The 22550-nt window shown below is 43.0% G+C and overlaps 1 protein-coding gene and 1 long non-coding RNA gene across 19 annotated transcripts in view; one reads left to right on the plus strand and one right to left on the minus strand.

Moving 5' to 3' along the window:
• The window catches only part of LOC144582583 (uncharacterized), a 240194-nt gene extending 227995 nt beyond the window's left edge, over positions 1 to 12199 (minus strand). For both annotated transcript variants that reach the window (XR_013535591.1, XR_013535592.1), the window contains exon 1: positions 11664 to 12199. This is a non-coding gene — a long non-coding RNA (uncharacterized LOC144582583). The remainder of the gene's footprint in view (positions 1 to 11663) is intronic.
• The window catches only part of DNAH9 (dynein axonemal heavy chain 9), a 422325-nt gene continuing 411520 nt past the window's right edge, over positions 11746 to 22550 (plus strand). For all 17 annotated transcript variants that reach the window (XR_013535589.1, XR_013535590.1, XM_078373042.1 and 14 more), the window contains exons 1-4: positions 11746 to 12197; positions 16960 to 17156; positions 19182 to 19340; positions 20404 to 20534. Coding sequence is in view for 15 of the 17 variants with exons in the window: in XM_078373042.1 (XP_078229168.1) it covers positions 11784 to 12197; positions 16960 to 17156; positions 19182 to 19340; positions 20404 to 20534 (901 nt within the window). In the remaining 2 variants the exon portion in view is untranslated. The remainder of the gene's footprint in view (positions 12198 to 16959; positions 17157 to 19181; positions 19341 to 20403; positions 20535 to 22550) is intronic.

Genomic DNA, 22550 nt, shown 5'->3' on the forward strand with positions numbered 1-22550 from the left:
AGCCTGTAAAGTCCAGCTGCAGACATAGACAAGAAAGCTGGGAGCTTGCCAGCAGGAACTAGGGATTAGACATGTTCAGATGGTGGCTTTATCGTCCCTTCTTAGGCTCCAATCAACTGGAAAGCCCATTTGCATAATAAGACTAGGGTGGGGCAACCAGCCTTCTGCTTGCACTATGTAAATATCATACCTGATCAAACCAATCTATGAGCCCTGTGTAAACCAGACGCAGCCTCCTCAAACCTGACTATAAAATCTGGCATATTGGCCACCAGTTGGTCCTTTCCACCTGGAGACCCTCCTCTCTCTATGAGAGAACTGTTTCTCTTTCTCTTCTGCCTATTAAACCTCCACTTCTAACTCCTCCTGTGTGTCCGTCTCCTAAATTTTCCTGGCATGTGATGACAAATCCCAGGGTATATACCCCAGAAAACATAGCTGTTTCATAAGTACATAATATACATGCATGGTTTAAGAGGAATGACAAAATGAAAACTCACAGCCAAGTTAAGAAATAAAACATTACCAGGGACTTAAAAGGGTCTTGTGTTCCCTTTATTCATCCCATGCCTCTTTAGTCCCCCAAGGGGTGATCAAAATCTGAATTTTCTGATAATCATTCCTTTACTTTTCATTAGATTACTATGTATGTGTGTGTCTCTTACAACATATTGTCTAGTTTAAACTTCTTTTTTTTTTTTTTTTTTTTTTTTTCCGAGACGGAGTTTCGCTCTTGTTTCCCAGGCTGGGGTGCAATGGTGCAATCTCGGCTCACTGCAACCTCCGCCTCCTGGGTTCAGGCAATTCTCCTGCCTCAGCCTCCTGAGTAGCTGGGATTACAGACACGCGCCACCATGCCCAGCTAATTTTTGTATTTTTAGTAGAGACGGGGTTTCATCATGTTGACCAGGATGGTCTCGATCTTGACCTCGTGATCCACCCGCCTCGGCCTCCCAAAGTGCTGGGATTACAGGCGTGAGCCACTGCACCCGGCTAGTTTAAAACTTCTAACAAATATAACACTAAATTATTCTGTAACTTTCCTATTTTTATTCAACATTATGCGTTTAGGATTTATCCATTTTGATGCATATGACTATCGTCTATTCATTTTTACTGCTGTACAGTATTCTACGTCATGAATAGCATACAGCACAATTTACTCATCCATTCTACTACTGATGGACACTTGGTTTGCTTCCCATAATTTTGCTATTACTACAATGCAACCATTGATATTCTTATGCATGTCTCCTGGATGTAGTCACAGGCAGCCTACACTGTCCTTCTATTCATGGATCCCATAGATCTCCCTATTTGTATCTGATGTTCACATTAATAGTATCCAAGATAGCTGCAAGGAGGTTATCCTAATAATTCAGGCACATTATTTGAATTAGAATTTCATCATTATTTTGAAATATTTGATATGGAAAGGTTGGGTTAGATTCAGTATCTATTAGCAGCATCACAAGAATTTCAATGTAACATTCATCAAGGAAGAAAAGAAAGAGCTGTTAGATTCTGTAAATACAATGTCAACTGCTAATTCATGAATGATCGTGAAAGGCTTTAACTTTTGTATTACTTGCTTGTGGGAACAAATTTCTCATCACGAGCGACTATCCAGAATTTAAAGAGATCATGACCAGAAGACTTGAACAGGAATTGTACATAAATTTAAAACAAAAAATATGATTACTACAAATATTATGCTCATGGAACTGAGTTCAAGTTTCAAATTTTAAACACTAAAATTATTTCATCTGAACATCTTATACAAATTCATTACTTCCCTTACTTTTTGTGGTAGCCTGCCTCCAAAATGGTACCCAGTGATCTTGCGTCCTGGTATTTACATACTTGTATAATTTCTTCTCATACAAAATAGGGCAGACTTCTATAACTAATAAGATAATTGCAGAAATTACAGTGTGTAACTTCCAAGGCTAGTCATAAGAGACATCGTGGCTTCTGCCTTGCTCTTTCTTAGATCACTTCTTCTGGGGGAAGCCAGTCACAGTGTTACAAAGACACTCAAATACTCAATGGGAGCTACACATACTGGGAAGCTGAAGCCTACTGCCAAGAGCCAGCACCAACCCACTAGCCAGGTGAGTAAGCCATCTTGGAAATGTCTCCTCCAGCCCCAGTCAAGCCTTCAGATAATGTAGCCCCTGATGTCATCTTGCTGGCAACATCTTGAAAAACCTTGAGCAATAACTATGAGCTAAGCTGCTCCTAAATTCCTGAACCACCATAAACTGTATGAGGCAATAAATGTTTATTGATATTTTAAGCTGATAAGTTTGGGGGTAATTTGTTATAATAGATAACTAACACATTTTGGGAATTTTTTGTCATAATTATACAACATTTTAAAATGTCAATTGTTTTCAATAATCCTGTATCAATACCTCCCACCAATCACCTTCTAAAATGCAGATAAGGACCTCAGCCTCCCAAAGTGCTGGGATTACAGGCGTGAGCCACCACTCCTGGCCCTTAGTTCTTAAAGTATAATTTTGAGGGGAGGAGAGAGAAGACAGCGCTGTAGGACCAACTCAGGATTGCAGCTCCCAGTGAAACTGCAGATGATGAGTGGATGCCACATTTCCAGATGGATCTTTATTGCCCACAGACCAGGAGATTCCCAGGTGTAGGAGCCCCACAGGTCACCAGCACAGCTGTTTGGGCCGGTGCGGCTGTTTGGACCGCGGCTGCAGCGCAGCGGCACTCCGTACAAAATACACTGGTTTGGTTGCCCTGTTAAACCAGCAACTGGAGATTCGGAAGACAGATTAGCACATTCATCTGATTAAACGGGACTTAAACAGAAAGCCAGGCCAGGAGATTCCCGGGCAGTAACGTGGTTCCAGCCAGCGCAGTGGGTTGCTGCACAGGAAATCACACAGATCCCGGTGCCCTTTCAGCAGGCGACTGGAACACCTGAGAGAGAGTAAACCATTCAACTTAAAAAAAAAAAAAGGGCTCTGAGGCAGGGAGCCAAATGATCAGGCTCGGCAGGTCCCACCCCCACAAAAACAAACAAAACAGCAATTGGAAACGCTCAGGGTTGAGAGATTCATGGCAAGCACAGCTGAACCCAGGACGGTGCAGCCCAGAGGGGGAGGGGCGTCCACCATTACCGAGGCACTCGACCCCTATGGAGGTACACTGCCATTGCTGATGCAGCCTGCTGTTGCTGAGGCAACCTGCCATAACAGAGAGAGTCTGCCACTATAGAGGCGGGCCATCATCACCACGGCAGCACTAACCACACCCATATAAACAGAAAAACAGGGAATTACACATGGAGCAGGATAGAGCCCATGGCAGCAGGGCGGAGCCCACAGCAACAGGGCAGAGCCCACAGCAGCTCAGCATAGCCATTACAGGCAGTGATTAGACTGCCTCCTTGCTGGGCAGGACAGTGCAACAGATACTCATAAATAAAGCCCTAACTCCCCGGGACAGAGCACCTGAGGAAAAAAAGAGGGGCTTTATGAGTTCTGCTGCAGCAGACTTAAACGTACCTGCCTAGCAGCCCTGAATGAACAACGGAGCTCACAGCTCAGCACTTGAGCTCCTATAAAGTACAGACTGTCTCCTCAAGTATAAAGTATAGACAGTCTCCTCAAGCAGCTCCCTAACACCCATATATCCAAAGAGTCACCTCACAAAGGACTGATCTGACTGACATTTGGCAGGCATCATTCAGGGACAGATAGCAGAAGAAGAATCTGGTAGCAACCCTCACGGTTCTGCAGCTGCTACAGGTGTACCCCAAAAAAGCAGGGCCTGGAGTGGACCTCAGTAGTCCTACAGCAGAAGGGCCAGACTGTTAGAAGGAAAACTAAGAAACAGAAATACTTCATCATCAACAATCTGGACATCCAGTCAGAGACACAATTGGAAAATCATCAACTACTCAGATGACAGGTGGATAAATCCACAAAGATGGGAAGAAACCAGCGCAAAAAGGAGGAAAACACCCGAAACCAGAACACCTCACGTCCTACAAAGGAGGACAACTCCTCACCAGCAAGGGAAAAAAGCTGCAGGGATAATGAGTGTGATGAAATGACAGAATCAGACTTCAGAAGGTGGGTAATGAGAAACTTCCATGAGCTCAAAGAACATGTTCTGACTCAATGCAAAGAAACTAAGAACCTTGAAAAAAGATTTGAGGAAATGATAACAAGAATGGACAACTTAGAGAGGAATATGAGTGAATTGAAGGAGCTGAAAAACACAACAGGAGAACTTCACAAAGCATGCACAAGTTTCAACAGCCGAATTGACAAGCAGAAGAAAGGACATCAGAAGTCGAAGATCAACTCAATGAAATAAAATGAGAAGCCAAGATTAGAGAAAAAAGCACAAAAAGGATTGAACAAAGTCTCCAAGAAATGTGGGACTATGTGAAGGTAGACCTAATCTACATTTGATAGGTGTACCTGAATGTGACGAAGAGAATGAATCCAAGCTGGAAAATACTTTTCAGGATATTATCCAGGAAAATTTCCCCAACCTAGCAAGGCAGGCCACTATTCAAGGCCAGGAAATACAGAGAACACCACAAAGATATTCCGCAAGAAGTGCAACCCCAAGGCACATAATCGTCAGATTCACCAGGGTTGAAATGAAGGAGAAAATGCTAAGGGCAGCCAGAGAGAAAGGTCAGGTCACCCACAAAGGGAAGCCCATCAGACTCATAGCAGATCTCTCAGCAGAAAACCTACAAGCCAGAAGAGAGTGGGAGCCAATATTCAACATCCTTAAAGAAAAGAACTTTTAACACAGAATTTCATATCCAGCCAAACTGAGCTTCATAAGTGAAGGAAAAATAAAATCCTTTGTGAACAAGCAAGTACTCAGAGATTTTGTCACCACCAGGCCTGCTTTTCAAGAGCTCCTGAGAGACACGACACATAGAAAGGAACAACCAGTACCAGCCATTCCAAAAACATACCAAATGCTAAAGAGTATCAATGAAATGAAGAATCTGCATCAACTAACAGGCAAAACAGTCAGCTAGCATCAAAATGGCAGTATCAAATTCACACATAACAATATTAACCCTAAATGTAAATGAGCTAAATGCACCAACTAAAGACACAGACTGGCAAATTGGATAAAAAAAGCCAAAACCGATCGGTGTGGTGTATCCAGGGAACCCATCTCGCATTCAAGGATACACAAAGGCTCAAAATAAAGGGATGGAGGAAAATTTACCAAGCAGATGGAGAGGAAAAATAGCAGGAGTTGCAATTCTCATCTCTGATAAAATAGACTTTAAAGCAACAAAGATCAAAAAAGACAAAGAAGGTCATTACATAATGGTAAAAGGATCGATACAACAAGAAGAGCTAATGATCCTAAATATATATGGACCCAATACAGGAGCACCCAGATATATAAGGCAAGTTCTTAATTAATAACTTATAAAGAGACTTACACTCCCACACAATAATAGTGGGAGACTTTAACACTCCACTGTCAATATTAGACAGATCAACCAGGCAGAAAATTAACAAGGATATCCAGGGCTTGAACTCAGACCTGGAACAAGCAAACTTGATAGACATTTACAGAACTCTCCACCCAAAATCCACAGAATATACATTCTTCTCAGCACCACATCACACCTACTCTAAAATTGACCACATAATTGGAAGTAAAGCACTCCTCAGCAAATGCAAAACAACTGAAATCATAACAAACAGTCTCTCAGACCATAGTGCAATCAAGTTAGAACTCAGAATTCAGAAACTAACCCAGAACCGCACAGCTTCATGGAAACTGAACAACTGGCTCTTGAATGTTGACTGGATAACAATGAAATGAAGGCAAAAATAAAGAAGTTCTTCGAAACCAATGAGAACAAAGACACAACATACCAGAATCTCTGGGACACATTTAAAGCAGTCTCTAGAGGAAAACATATAGCAATAAGTGCCCACATGAAAAGAGTGGAGAGATCCAAAATTGACACCCTATTGTCAAAATTGAAAGAGTGGAGGAGCAAGATCAAAAAAACTCAAAACCTAGCAGAAGACAAGAAATAACTAAGATCAGAGCTGAACTGAAGGAGATAGAGACACGAAAAACCCTTCAAAAAATCAATAAATCCAAGAGCTGGTTTTTTGAAAAGATCAACAAAATAGACCACTAGCCAGATTGATAAAAAAAGAAAAGAGAGAATAACCAAATAGATGCAATAAAAAATGATAAAGGGGAAATCACCACAGATTCCACAGAAATTCAAACCATCATCAGAGAATATTGCAAACAACTCTATGCACATAAACTAGTAAACCTGGAAGAAATTGATAAATTCCTGGACACCTGTGTCCTCCCAAGCCTAAACCAGGAGGAAGCCGAAACTATGAATAGACTAATAACAAGGTCTGAAGTTGAGGCAGCAATTAAGAGCCTACCTCACAAAAAAAACCCAGGTCAAGATGGGTTCACAGCCGAGTTGTACCAGACACACAAAGAGGAGCTGGTATCATTGCTTCTGAAACTATTCCAAACAATCCAAAAAGAGGGAATCCTTCCCAAATCATTTTATGAGACCAACATCATCCTGATACAAAAACCCGGCAGAGACTCAACAAGAAAAGAAAACTTCAGGCCAATATCCATGATGAACATAGACACAAAAATCTTCAATAAAATACTGGCAAGCCAACTGCAACAACACATCAAAAAGCTTATCCACCGTGATCAAGTAGGATTCATCCTGGGGATGCAAGCCTGGTTCAACTACGCAAGTCTATAAACGTAATTCACCACATAAACAGAACCAAAAACAAAAACCACATGATTATCTCAATTGACACAGAGAAGGCATTCAAAAAAATTCAACAGCCCTTAATGCTAAAAACCCTCAATAAACTCGGTATTGACGGAACGTATCCCAAAATAATAAAAGCTATTTACAACAAACCAACAGCCAATATCATACTGAATGGGCAAAAACTGGATGCATTCCCTTTGAAATCTGGCACTAGACAAGGATGCCCTCTCTCACCACTCCTATTCAATATAGTAATGGAAGTTCTAGCCAGAGTAATCAGGCAAGAAAAAGAAATAAAGGGGATACAAATAGGAAAGGAGGAAGCCAAATTGTCTCTTATTTGCAGATGACATGATAGTATATCTAGAAGACCCCATCGTCTCTGCCCAAAAACTCCTGAAACTGATAAGCAACTTTAGCAAAGTCTCAGGATATAAAATCAATGTGCAAAAATCACAAGCATTCCTATACACCAATAGCAGACTTAGAGCCAAATCAAGAACGAACTGCCATTCACAATTGCTACAAAGAGAATAAAATACCTAGGAATACAATTAACAAGGAATGTAAGGGACCTCTTCAAGGAGAACTACAAATCACTGCTCAGCAAAATAAGAGAGGACACAAACAGATGGAGAAACATTCCATGTTCATGGTTAGGAAGAATCAATATCATGAAAATGGCCATACTGCCCAAAGTAATTTACAGACTCGATGCTATCCCCATCAAGCTACCACTGACTTTCTTCACAGAACTGGAAAAAAACACCTTGAACTTCATATGGAACAAAAAGAGAGCCTGCATAGCCAAGTCAATTCTAACCAAAAGAACACGGCAGGAGGCATCACACTACAGGACTTCAAACTATACTACAAGGCTACAGTAATCAAAACAGCATGGTACTGGTACCAAAACAGAGATATAGATCAATGGAACAGAACAGAGACATCAGAGGCAACATAACGTTATCTACAACCATACAATCTTTGATCAACCTGACAAAAACAAGCAATGGGGAAAGGATTCCCTGTTTAATAAATGCTGTTGGAAAAACTGGCTAGCCATGTGCAGAAAGCAGAAACTGGACCCCTTCCTGACACCTTACACTAAAATTCACTCCAGACAGATTAAAGACTTAAACATAAGACCTGGCACCATAAAAACCCTAGAAGAAAATCTAGGCAAAACCATTCAAGACATAGGAGTAGGCAAGGACTTCATGACCAAAACACCAAAAGCATTGGCAACAAAAGCCAAAATAGACAAATGGGACCTAATCAAACTCCACAGCTTCTGCACGGCAAAAGAAACAGTCACTAGAGTGAATCGGCAACCAACAGAATGGGAAAAAATTTTTGCAGTTCACCCATCTGACAAAGGGCTGATATCCAGAATTTACAAAGAACTCAAACAGATTTACAGGAAAAAAACAAACAAGCCCATTCAAAAATGGGCAAAGGCTATGAACAGACACTTTACAAAAGAAGACATACATGAGGCCAACAAACATATGAAAAAATTGCTCACCATCACTGGTCATCAGAGAAATGCAAATCAAAACTATATTGAGATACCATCTTACGCCAGTTAGAATGGCGATCACTAAAAAATCTGGAGACAACAGATGCTGGAGAGGATGTGGAGAAATAGGAACACTTTTACACTGGTGGGAGTGTAAATTAGTTCAACCATTGTGGAAGACAGTGTGGCGATCCCTCAAAGATCTAGAAATAGAAATTCCATTTGACCCATTACTGGGTATATATCCAAAGGACTATAAATCGTTCTACTATAAGGACACATGCACACGAATGTTCATTGCAGCACTGTTTACAATAGCAAAGACCTGAAACCAACCCAAATGCCCATCGATGATAGACTGGACTGGGAAAATGTGGCACATATACACCATGGAATATTATGCAGCGATCAAAAACAATGAGTTCGTGTCCTTTGTAGGGACATGGATGAATCTGGAGAACATCATTCTCAACAAACTGACACAAGAACAGAAAATGAAATACCTCATATTCTCACTCATAGGCGGGTGATGAACAATGAGGACACAGGGAGGGGAGCACTACATACTGGGTCTATTGGGGGGAATAAGGGAGGGACAGTGTCGGGGGGGGAGCTGGGAAGGGATAGCATGGGGAGAAATGCCAGATGTGGGTGAAGGGGAGGAAGACAGCAAATCACACTGCCACGTGTGTACCTATTCAACTATCTTGCATGTTCTGCACATGTACCCCAAAATCTAAAATGCAATTTAAAAAAATAATAAAATAAAATGCAGATAAGGCATCTTTTGGAGAGAAAATTAAAAACTGGGACTGCTACCATTACTGGGTACATACCCAAAGGATTATACATCATTCTATTCAAAAGACACATACTCACGTATGTTCACTGTGGCACTGTTTACAATAGCAAAGACTTGGAACCAACCCAAATGCCCATCAATGGTAGACTGCATAAAGAAAATATGGCACATATATACCATGGAATACTATGCAGCCATAAAAGAGGATGAGTTCATGTCTTTTGCAGGGACATGGAGAAAGCTGGAAACCATCATTCTTGCAAACTGACACAAGAACGGAAGACCAAACACCGCATGTTCTCACTCATAAGTGGGAGTTAAACAATGAGAACACACGGACATAGAGAGGGGAACATCACCCACTGGGGCCTGTTGGGAGGTGGGGAGGCTAGCAGAGGGATAGCAGGGGGTAGGAGGATTGGGGAGGGAAAACATTAGGAGAAATACCTAATGTAGGTGATGGGGGGAAGGATACAGCAAACCATAGTGGCATGTGTATACCTATGTAACAATCCTGCACTATCTGCACATGTACCCCAGAATGTAAAGTATAATAAAAAGCAAAACTGGGATTGCTAGTGTTCAGGAGCTTTCACCTTAGACAGACATCTGTCTGCCATCTTAAGCCATCTTCACAGACTCCTTTGTTTCTATTTTCATGTATGTTGGGGAAAGGAGACATGGGAGATTAAGGGCATAATGGAGCCACAGTGGGGTGGCAGAAATGCTATTTGAAGGGTTTACCAAAAGTTAATGGTCCTAAACTCCCTCTGTTTATGAAACATGAGCATGGTTGACACATTTGAAGTCCCTAAGCATAAAAACAATAATGATGCCTTCCTATGTGCAAAAACAAACAAAAAATTGTACATGTAAGAAGCCCCTGATACTTCTATATTTCCCTGATGCTTTTTCTTGAAATGTCAGCTACCAAATTCATCCTAAAAATTGTTTTAGTTTCCCACTTTTTCCCTTTCCTCAGAGTTGGTCGATTATTGTTTAATCCAGCAATGATAAAACACCCTTTAAAAACATAAAGATTCATTTCTAACTGAACATTTTTCATGACCAAAACTCCTGTGCTCCAGTTATTGTAAAAATCAATCATTTTACCTGCCAACTGCTGCTATTTTCCTGAGGGGCTCTTGTTAGCCAAACTGCCATTGATAAGTGCTTATTCTGTTAACATTCCTTTGAAGCCCAGTATAAACATTCCTTTTACCCAGAAACTCCCCAGTCCCTGGGAGATGACTAAAGTCAGATGGTAGGACCGAAGGGAGCTCATTCAATCCTGTAGACCTTATGCTGCTCAAGTTGTTTGCCCATTTTTTGAGCACCTGTGCATGTCACCTTACATGCTTACAAAAGGCCAAGCTATTTATCCTAACCATGGAGAAGGACTAAGCAGGGAACAAATGCTAATTTCTGAGGTCAGGCAAGGCACTTTAGTTTATCCCTTTTTGAAGCGAATATCCAGGTATAGGGCAGGATGGGGAGGCTCTGAGTATCCTATTTATCTACAGGTGCTCTGCTACATTTAGAAAGAACTGATTAGAGGTCATATCCATGGAAGTCAAAAACTCTTGCCTGGTGGCTCATCTATGTAATCCCAGCTCTTTGAGAGGCTGAGCCAGAAGGATTAAATGAGGCCAAGACTTAAAGAGCAATTTGAACAACATGGTCAAACTCCATCTCTACAAAAAATTTTTTTTAATTACCTGGGTGTGGTGGCACCTGTATTCCCAGCTCCTAGGGAAGCTGAGACCAGAGGACCACTTGAGCCCAGGGATTTGAGTCTCCAGTGAGCTATGATCCGGCCACTGCACTCCAGCCTGGGGAGGAGAGTAAGACCCTGTTTCAAAAACAGCAAAAACAAAAACAAGCCTCTCACAGATTGGCTACATTTTTGACAGATTAAGCACATGCCTTAAAAAATATGGGCAAAGAAAGGCACTGAAAACACTTTTAAAAATTTTATTTCAAAAAATTGAAGCTGAGCTATACAATATAACTACTAATCACATGTGACTATTTCAATTAAAATTAAATAAAATTAAAAATTCAGTTCCTCGATGGCACCAGCACATTTTGCCTCCTTTATAGGTCATGCGTGGCTAGCACAGATGGAGAACATTTCCATCATCGCAGAAAGTTCTATTGGACAGCGCTGTTCTTAAGTGTTTAATTTGCCACCATGGAAAAGAAATTAAAAATTCATTGGATGTTCTTAAATCTGTTTTATGATTTGGCATTGTGTTTAAGTTTGTATTGAGCATTTAGGATGGAGGTGAGAGAACCATTGTATTTTCAGTGTCTGGAGACTTCTAAAAACTCTGATTCGACCTTGGCCACAACGATCCTTAACAGCATTTACATGCTTGATCTCCTCTCCACGCAGCTCATCAATAAGCCATTGCGCTCCACGGTCACACCTGAGCACTTCCAATACACCAGGCAGACACTGAGTGGGAGCCTTGGCTGGTGTCCTAGCAACAGCGACGCGACCCCGCCCCTTTTCGCCGCACCCCTCATACCTTATTAGCCCGGAAGGGGCGGGACCGGGGATCATGTGCCCAATAGGAAGAGAGCAGAGGAGGGCATCCTGGCCGCGTCTCCGTAGCTAGGGAAACCGATGAAGCTGGAGGCCGCGCGCTATGCCGAGCGCTGAGGAGCTGGCCGCGCTGGCGACGGCGAAGGCTGACGAAGCCGGCGCGGACCCACGACTGCGACTCCTAGGGACCTTTGTGGTCCAGAGCCTGCGGCCGGCTGCGGGCGCCTGGGAGCGCTGCGCGGGGACTGCCGAGGCGGAGCAGCTGCTCCAGGCCTTCCTGCGCCGCGCTGCTGCCGAGGGGCCGCGGCCGCTGCTGGTGGTGCGGCCCGGGCCCGGGGGCCTGGCGGTGCTACCCGAGCTGGACGCGGGACCTGAGTCGGGCCCGGCTGGCGCTAAGGGGCTTTTCTTCCTGCGCACCGGGCCGGAGCCTCCAGGGCCCGACAGCTTCCGCGGCGCAGTGGTCTGCGGGGATCTGCCCGCGGCGCCTCTGGAGCACCTGGCCGCGCTGTTCTCGGAGGTGAGGGTGGGTTGGTAACCCGGCGCCCTTAAAGCTGGGTGGGGGAGGGGAGGAGGAGCCGGAGGGGGCGGAGGCGAGGCCGGAGGGGGAGGGGCGAAGCTTCAGGGGAGGTCCGAGGCGCGGATGATTGGCAGAGGGGCGAGGCTGTGGAGGGAGCGCGACTAGAGGCAAGCTCCAGAAATCAGAAAGAAAATGGGATGGGGTGAGGGGCGGAGTCAGAGAAGGGGGGACAGGCCAGAATGAGAATCGAAAAGGGCTAAAACTTGGGTCAGCCCGGGTCTGGGTTCCAGCCAAAGTTAGGGGAAACCATAGTCTGGAGAGTGCCTAGGTCCTAACTACTTTCAAAATCAGCATCTCTTAATCCCTCCTGTACGTGGGAAAAGTCTGAGGAAGATGGGAAATGGTGACCATGGAGGCATTTCTGATGGATCAATGGGGTGGAAGGAGGTGAATGGCTGTAAACAGTGCCTACTTCTGGAGAGCAGTTAAAGCGGGGGGGGGGGGGGGGGGGGGCGGGGAGTGATTTGCTTTTGATTTTCATCTCATTCATTCATTACCAATCATCTAGCAAAGGTCAGCCCTGTGCCAACATAAAAAGTTGGGCACCCATTTTGAAATGGGTGGCAGGCCTTTGGAGGAGTCTGCCTGGTGCTCAGGGAGGAAGGTGGAGGTGTGGGTCATGAGTACTTAGTGGCACCACAGGAGAAGCCTCGAGAATGCAGGAGATTTCAGGGAAGTGCTCCAGAGAGATTCCTGTGCCCCTTAGACCTTTCTGGAATGGGAGTAAACTGCCCTGCAGTTCATGCCTATGTGCTTCTGAGAGGCTTGATGCCCTGGACGCTGCAGGTTGTGAGATAAGGGTGGGCAGAATAATGGCTGTATGATATTTCAGGTGACAGGTGCTATAGAGAATGCCAAAGAACTATTCCTGGTCATGAAATGCTTACTCCAAGGAGCTGAAACATATGTAATAAATTAGCTATTCAAAATATTTAAACCTTATACGACTGGGCTGGAGGTAAAGCTTGCTTAAAAGTTGGCCCCACTTCTGTTTCCAAGTCCTGAAGGCTCCCTGCTGTGTCAGGTGTTAGCTCTTTAGATGCTGTATGAGGAGGCTGTGGGGAGGGGAGAATTCCAGGCAAGGGGTTGAATAGATAGAGGAGGGCACAGAGGGCCCAGAGAAGCTAGCTCTATCAGAAGACATGGAGGTATTTCAATATTTTAACAAACAGAATTGTCTTGCCGCTGTGCATTGTCTGAAGGCCATCCCGCTGAAGCCTGAACTTGGATCAACTTCTCTCATGAATGTTGATGATAGAAAGTACTTTTGGCTTTCAGAGGAGAGAAACAGATCTGTGGTCTGAGAAGCATGCTTAACCTTAAGTGTTGAATTGTCCCCTGAACAAGGAGAAGAATTGGGATAAGTAGAGAGCAAGGTAACTTTCAAGGTACTGAGAGCAGACTGAACAGAGGTTCAGAAACAGAATTTAACCTAATGTATGTGGGAGATAGCAGGCCTGTCGCAGAGTTGTGTCATCGCTAAGCAAAGTAGTCCAACAAGCAAAAGTAATTTTAAAATAATAAAAATTCTCAATAAGAATTTTAATTGGTGCATTGAAAGAGATTGGAGACAAACAGTGTTCATCAGCAGGGGACTGGATGAATGAATTATAAGCCATCTATTCAGTGAAATACTTTGCAACTATTAAACAGAATTATATGGAATATTTCTTTTTTTGAGGTAGGGTCTTGCTATATCGCTCAGGCTGGTTTCAACCTCCTAAGCTCAGGTGATCCTCCTGCCTTGGCCTCCCAAAGTTCTGGGATTACAGGTATGAGCCACCACGCCCAGCCAGAGTATTCCTTAGGGTAATTTTTCCCTTGTGGCAAAAAAAACAGACACAATTCCCAACAATTTCCAAGTGTAGAGTACAATGTCGTCAACCATATATGCATTACTGTGCAATGGATCCTCAGAATTGCCCTATCCAGGATCACTGAAACTCCACACACACCCCACAACTCCACAAACTGCTCCCTTCAGCCCCTGGCAAGCACCATTCTACATTCTGTTCCTGCGAATCTGACTCATCCTGTAAGTGGAATCATGCAGTATTTGTTCCGTGTGACTGGTTTATGTCACTTAGCTTAGTGTCTTCAAGGTTCATCCATATCACCACGTATCATCATATGTGGCATTTCTTTCTTTTTAAACAATATTTTAACAATATTCTATTGTATGTATATACCATATTTCTAAAAAATGTATCCTTCATAGACATTTAGGTTGTTTCTGTCTCTTGGCTGTTGTAAATAATGCTGTAATTTACGATAATTTTTTAAAGAAGTGCAGAATTGTATGGATGGTATGCCACTAATTATGTATCAAAAAGAAAGGAGGGGAAGAAGAGAGAAAGGAAAGAGGGAAGGGAGGGAGGAAGGAAGGGAGGACATTTTTTAACAGCAATCCACAAGAAGAAACAGTAACTGAAGCACAGGCATAGGTAGAAGATTTACTTCCTACTGTAAAAGCTTTTGTACTTTTAACATTTTGTACCATGTAAATGTGTTACCTATTTTAAAACCTAAATAAACAATTTATTTTAAAAATACCTCAAGTTCTTTCCTTTAATTTCTCAAAGCCTGTACCAGTAACTTTATTCTATTTTTTGTCCATCCATCTACTTTTATTCCATACCCCGATGCTGATCCAGAGTCTCTTTCAAGCCTTGCTGACCTCCCATCTGCTAAGCCCTCTCCTTCCGGCCCAGCACTCCTGTCCACCCCCTCTCCTCTCTCTCTCAGCACCTTGTAATCAGCTTAGTAGTCTCTGATTACCTGCTCTCCTTTTCCTTCCACCTTCCCACGCAGCATGGAGCATTGCTAAAGCCAGAACCTACGTGTCTGAGAGATGTCTTCCTGCCTTGTGTGTGGTGGTGGGTGTGGGATTGAGGGTGTTGACTGAGAGAAAGCTATAATTTTAATATTATTTTTGTCCTATTATACTAGTACAAGGTAAAAAAAGAAAATCTAAGAAATCTTTGAAGAATGAACAGAATTTAGTAACTTATTCTCCTACTTCCTTACTTCCTCCTCCTACCACTTCATTCACTACTGCCGACTTATTTTTCCTAGTTCTGAAACTTGGATTTTTTTTTTAACTTTTGTGTTTTGGAGTGTGAGCATAAGATTTGGAATCTCACAGACCTAAGTCAAATTCTGGTTAAATTCAGCAGTATGATGTGAGCAGATGCGCTCACTCTGCCAGGTCTAAACTGTCTTGCAGGGTTGCTATGAAATTTAAACATCGTATATTAGAACACCTGGAATAGTGTCACATTGCAGGTGTTCCATAAAGGATGATAATCATTGTTACTCTTCATTTCATTTAAAATCCTCTTTACCCATCTGACGGATCCTTGTTACGTTGTTCTAACGCATCCTGGTTCCTCCTGGAGGACTCAGCTATGTCTCCCCCACAGCCTTTCTCTTGAGCCTGGAGCTGGGGTAGGTGGCCTCCTTGTTCCTCCTTGCTGCTCTAGATCCACATCAGGAAGCCTCCAGTTCAACTCTCTTGTCGTCAGAAGACATCACCCACTCTCACTGCTGCATCCGGTACCGATGGTGCTGCCTTTGCATGTGTATGATTTTGCCTCCCAGCTTGCTGTGACTCTCCCCAACATTACTTCTAATATGTGGTTATTTCCAAAGACATATGAGTGATCCTTCCAATAACTTGGCCCCTGGGTTCCCTGTATCTTTGTCCTCCTCCCCATCATAAGCAGCCCCTTACACGGCCATTTCCAGATCTTGCATTCCCAATAACTACCCATGTCATTGTCCAATTTTATGTACCTCCTTCTCTGACCACCACTCCCATCTTTCCAGCTCACTCCCTCTCATACTCAGTTGGTACAGCTACAACAGTCCCTTGGTCCTGCTGGGGAGCTCCAATCTCTTGGCCTTGGCTCCTTCCCACTGGCCCTGGCCCATGCCCATGGTCTCTTCTCTTACCCAACTTGAGTGCCATGCTCCTTCATGATCATCATTTTGTTGCATCAAACTCCTGACTTACTGGCCTCTACCTCACTGTGTCATACCCAATTGGTGCAACCACAATCCTGGTAAAACCCAGCTTTTCATACTTCATACCTGTATGCATTAAGTTAAAAAAGGCCAGGGAAAAACCAGTGGGCTCCAATGACTGATTGATTGATTGATTGATTGACAGAATCTCGCTCTGTTGCCCAGGCCGGAGTGCATTGGTATAATCTCGGCTCACTGCAACATCTGCCTCCTGGGTTCAAGCAATTCTACTGCCTCAGCCTCCTGAGTAGCTAGGATTACAAGGTGCCCACCACCACACCTGGCTAATTTTTGTATTTTTAATAGAGATGGAGTTTCGCCATGTTGGCCAGCCTAGTCTCGAACTCCTGACCACAGGTGAGCCACCTGCCTAAGCTTCCCAAAGTGTTAGGATTACAGGCATGAGCCACCACGCCTGGCCGATAAAGAGTATTTTGGCTAGAGGACTTTATCCCCAGGAGCAGAATGAGAAGGAAAACTTGTAGGTAGTCTATTCAAGGACTTTCCCAATTTACCAAATGTCAAGTTGGTATATAATGTTCGACCCTACTATTAGGTCTTCCAGTACAGTGACCTGAATAAGGTTGTATATAGCTTTATAAGCTTCTTTCAGATTAGTCTTTAAGTCCTTGGGAGTGGAACTCCAGCCTTTCTTTGCTGTGCACCTCTGTTCCAGGTTGTCCTACCTGTCCTGGCCAATGAGAAGAATCACCTAGACTGGCCCCACATGGTATATCAGGATGTCAGGCAGCAAGCCCACAGCCTCCAATGCGACCTCTTGGTTTTCCTTGAGCAAGTGAAGGGAAAAACTTTGCTGCCTCTTCCAGCAGGCTCAGAAAAAATGGAGTTTGCGGATTCCAAAAGTGAGACACTGTAAGTCCCGCCAGTCTGGCCATATGGGCCTCGGAGATATGGGAGATGCTGGTTATCAGAATGTTTTCCTTACGGCTTTTCTGTTCCTGACTCTGCACATCTCCCCGTTCTGCACACAAGCCTACTGTCTGCTCTGTTTGCCAACACCCTCAGACTGTGGACTGTGTGTTCACCCTGATTACTCCATGCCCCATCCACTGCATGAAGTCTTTCAAGGCTATTACAGCAACATGACCTTTTTTCCATTCAGAATCATTTCAGGGCTGAGCACAACCATACTAGCTTTCAGTATTTTGCTTATCAGGACAGTGTCTCATCATTGGCAAAGACCCAGGTCCAGTCCGGGAAGCAGACATGCCTCTTTCCAGCGTTTACTTGGTGCATAGTATCACAGAACTAACTCTGGCAATTCTTGTTACAGTTCCAGACTCTCCTCCCCCAGCAGCTGAAAACTCTTTACAGGTCCTGGGGACTTTTTTCTTTTTTCAAATACTAACAAGTCTGGCTTTGTTGGGAGTTCATGCCTCCTGCCCCTGAGTGGGTATTAAAATCCCAGCCTTGTCTCCTTCTAGAAGTTAAATCCACCATCAGCTTCTGTTGACCATGCTGACTTTCGAATTGTCTTTATTTCTATCCCTTGGGAATTATTTTACCCTTTTAAGCCAGGCTATGAATATAAATATTAATAGTATATTTTGTTATATTTTATCCAGCACGTCTATGTGCTTGGAGCAACAGAAAGCCTTCGTACATGAACTCGGTCTGCCACATTGTGAGGAGTTTCCCAGTGTATTACTGTCAACATTGTATATTCAGGATCCATGATTTGATCTGAAGAATAAGTAATGCATTCAACTGATTGTATGCATGCAATGCATTATAAAATACAACAATATACTTTATAATGAGTTTTTTCTATTGGAAGTAATATCCTACACATAACAATTTGAAGTAATTTCCTGGTTAACTATAAAACTTATTGTGGTTTAATAAAGAGATCTAATTTTCAAAGTAAATTCAAATTACCCCTTTCCTAGTCCCTTTATATTTTAACTTAATAATATTCAATGTGTGTTTACAATCATTGCTGAATTCATCTCTCTGTTCAAGTTTGATAATTTCCCAAAAGGCTGGATCATTTTGGGGGAAGTGGGTATCTTCTTCCTTTAACACCTTCCTCAATCACTTGCACCGTATCATTTCTCAGCAAATAGAAATTTAATTAAGTGAAAGTGGGTTTCCGACATAAAAATTTGAATTGTATGTCCTCTTTGTCATTGTGTCTTTGGTTCTTTGCATGTATAGTTTTCCATTAAGACTGTGAAAAAAATGACCAAAATGTGTTTTTGAAAATTTAACCTCTTCCAAATATAGCTAAGTTACTTTCCTTAAATGTTGTATGAGGAGGAAAGTTTGGGAATTCTATTCTTTGCTGAAAAGATGAGGGCAAAGTGAAATCATGATGGTGGTATTCACATGGCTGATTGTTAGCCTTGTGAAGGAGGAAATAAACTACTTCCTCTTGCTGCAGAGGTCACAGCTAAGACCAAGTTGAGGAAATCAGAGGGGTGTAGATATGGTTCAGTATAGAGACAAACTTTCTCCTTGAGAGAGCCAACCTGCTGAGAAATATGCTGCTTTGTGACAGAGAGCTTGATGTCACTGGTAGGATTTAAGCAAGCACTGGATGGTTATCTGAATGTTTTCTATCCAAAGTATTTCTGCATTGGCAGAGCAACATACTGGCATTCAAAGTTCTCAAACTAGTCTTCAGGATATTGATGATCCCTGAATCTGTATGAAAAGTGTACATATACCCAGAAGCATTTTTTTCTAGGGAAAGGATCTATAATTTTCATTGACTGTTCTCCAAAAAAAGTTAAAAATGCATGGGCTAGATGAAATTTCTTGCCAATTTTTTAAAATTTGTGATTCTCTTTTGGGGGGTGCACCCAGGGTTATTTTCATGTTTCAGGGTTTTTGTTTTTGTTGTTATTGCTGCTGCTGCTGTTTTGTCTTTCACAGCTTAGATTCTATAGATAAGTCAATCATCTATGCCATTGAGTCTGCAGTGATCAAATGGAGCTACCAAGTCCAGGTGGTACTCAAGAGAGAGTCTTCCCAGCCACTCTTACAAGGGGAGAATCCCACCCCGAAGGCAGAGTTGGAGTTCTGGAAGAGCAGGTAGGCAGGAAAGCGCATGCTCAGACTCAGGTGAAGATGCCTTACAGAGAATAAAGCTGGAGCTTTCCTGGTTTAAGCCACAGTTCTTCCCTATAGGTATTTCACATCATCCCTGGGGTAGACAGCCCTGTGTCATTGGGTCAATACAGTTTTTTGATAGATTTGGAGAGGCACACTTTCCCCCAGATTCAGTAGTCATTTTTTCCTTTCTTGGGTTACCATCAGTATGTCTTCTCACATTTTTTCAAAGGCTCTTTGGACTACATGTAAAATTAATCAACTGTCTTTAACATTTTTCTTCTAACTTGTCTGCTCTCTTCTCGAACGACTGAGGCCACATGCAGACACCTTTTGCAAAGCTCTGAAGACAGAGGGGCTGTTGTCTGTAAAACAACAGCCTTTCCTGTGCACCCGCTCATCAGCAGCAGGGCTGGAAAGTTCATCATCCAGGGTGTTTGTCCAGAAAGGCTTCATTATTGCTCCTGCTCCTGTTTATTCACCCTCCTCCTCCCCATTTCCTCATTCCTATTTATTATTGTGCTGATAAATCCTTTACTCACAAGGAGACAGACAGATGTTAGAGGCAGGTGTGCCTCTTGCATAGAATGGAGATTATCAGTGTCACATGACCAGGCATACCTGTAGGGCTCCAGCCCTGTCTGTACCACCCTGCTGAGATGCCCCATGCTCTTGCCTGGCTTCTGACCATTCTGCTCACCTAGTGCAAGACCTTTCTCTTAGCACCCTTGCTCCAATAACACCTCTCTCACTCCGACTCAACCTTACTGCAAGAGCTAATGACCTCCAGCTGCCAAGCTCTTTGAGTCACCAGATGGTCACAGCAGTGTTTCCTGGAGCTGCCCCTTTGAACCTGTGTTCCCGACTCAGGCTTTTGCCCTCACTGTACTGAGAACAGATGTCCAGGCTCTTTGGACTGGAGCACGGTCTCTGTGGAAGGACCCTGAAGCAGGGCTCCTCTCTTTCTCTGTGAGGATGGGTCATCACAGTGTGACTTGCATTTCCTGATGTTTACCTAGATTCACCCTTCTTCATGATATTGCAGGTATGAAGATCTGAAATTCATTTATCACCAACTGAGAACAATAAAGGTGAGGGGCATGGCCAGGCTCCTGGACAAGCTTCAGAGTAGCTACTTTCCAGCTTTCAAAGCCATGTACAGAGATGTTGTTGCAGGTGAGGACCAGCAAATGTTTTCACAAATATGTTTGACTCAAATTTATCATTGAACGATGCATTCACTTCTCTCTGTCTGAATTTAGCAACTTCAAGTCCTTATAACTTTCCAACCCGACATGAACCAGCATGGTGGCAAGAATATCAAATCTAAATACAGGAGAGCAGATAAAAAGAGCTATGCTGTTTGCAGATCCACTGCCATATGCCCTTGGGCAAATTCACCTACCTGCTCTGAGCTTTAGTACGTACGATGGTTATGAGACATACACTTCTGCCTACTTTTTAGGCTTGTGTGAAATCATACAGGTGAAAGAACTTACTGACCAAACACAGCAGTATTCCTGAAGCTACCCCTTTGTGTCTTTTAAACACTGGGACCAGGACATGCAGTTCTGGGATGGCCATTATGGAGCCTGTGTGGTCAGATGAGTCCGTCTGTTCTAATCAAGGACTGCCGTTCTTGCAAGACAGCCTGATCCTGCCTTCCAGGACCTGGGACTATTGGCTGGGACCCCTCATTAACTAAGTGCTTGTACCTCCCTAGCACACTGGGCACTTCTGGGTCTGGTCAAAGGTCCTAATGGGCCCTGTCTTCAGGGTCTGGAAACTACTGGGAGAAAGTTCTTCCATCTGCTCTACCACCTGCTGCTGCTTTGCACTGTACAATGTATGTTGTTATCTTTCACCTCTGGAATTCAGGTCCCTCCACCTTTGGCTCGTTCAGAAATGTCTGTTCTATTTCTAGCTCCATTCTGCATTTTCTGTTCCTACTGTCAGATGGGACTGCAATTTCCTGGCCATCTGAGCACCAGATAAGATCCACTCTTATCAAAATTGCAAAGCCAGCAAAGTCTATGATTAGAAGTAGGTAAATTTTTTCAAGACTCCCTCTCCCTTCCTTGGTGTACTGTGTTTCTTTACCCTTTTTCCTGTAAAATCTCCTCTTTTCAGTGTCATAGGTCAAAATGTGCTTTTAAAGGTCTTTGGAATTTCACATGGTCTAAGTTTAATGTAAGCAGTGATTTTTCAAACATTTTACGTCGCCCAGCACTCTTTCTTTAAATACAGTCTTCCATATAAGTCCACTATATAAAATGAATCCAGGTATGTTTGGTCTGATAAAGAGGGCAGTGTCCTGTGTCCAGAGCCCATTGGCTACTCCTGTGTCTCACCTTCCCCTCCTCTCGGCAAACAACTTAGCTAAATGAAGAAAGGTCCAGGTGTTAGTTTCCAGCATGGGCAATAACACAGAGCAGAACTGGCATAAGTTGCTAGTCTCTGAGGTCCTCCTGGGCACTAAAACCTCACTGCAGAGATGGCTCTGCCAGCACATTTGGCTGGCTTGGGACCAGGTGTCTCTTGAGACTCCAGTTTGCTGCTTTGCTGAGAGATTGTGTGTCCCCAAGGAGTCAACTTTTGTTCCCAGTTTACACTTCCAGTGGACAGGTGTCCCCAAAAGTGGTATATGTATCCCTGCTGATGTCAGAAATGACTAGGGTAAAGGTTTTTTTAAAAATGAGTTAAAGGGCAATAGCCCTGGTTTTGACAAGTGATACCAGCTTTCCATTTATGGTGGGGATTAAATGTCTTCATGTTGTGTAATTATGTTAGGTTAAACTGGAAGTCAATGTAGAGACAAATATTAAGTAAATAATATAGTGCTACAGATTGTACAACACATATAAAGGAGATTTGTGAGTACCTGAAATGTGTGGCTCTGAAAAAGGTTTAGTAAAAATGTTACGAATTTATTTAATGCCTCAAATAAACTTTTCACATTAATAGATCGATAGTCTATAATTATTCACATGAATTAATATTTATAAGATTCACTTCCCCAGGCCAGCTTCAAAAAGTTATTTGCAGTAGAGAATATGCTGGCAATGAATTTTTTGAAAAAAGATACCATTACAATAGTGCCAGATAAACAGTACTATAAAAATAGAAATTCTTTAAATATGAAATTCAGTGTTGATGATGGAAGAAAATTTGATTCGAAGTGTTAGGTAGAGA

The sequence above is a fragment of the Callithrix jacchus genome, chromosome 5 (genome assembly GCF_049354715.1).
Source record: "Callithrix jacchus isolate 240 chromosome 5, calJac240_pri, whole genome shotgun sequence".
Lineage (NCBI taxonomy): Eukaryota > Metazoa > Chordata > Mammalia > Primates > Cebidae > Callithrix > Callithrix jacchus.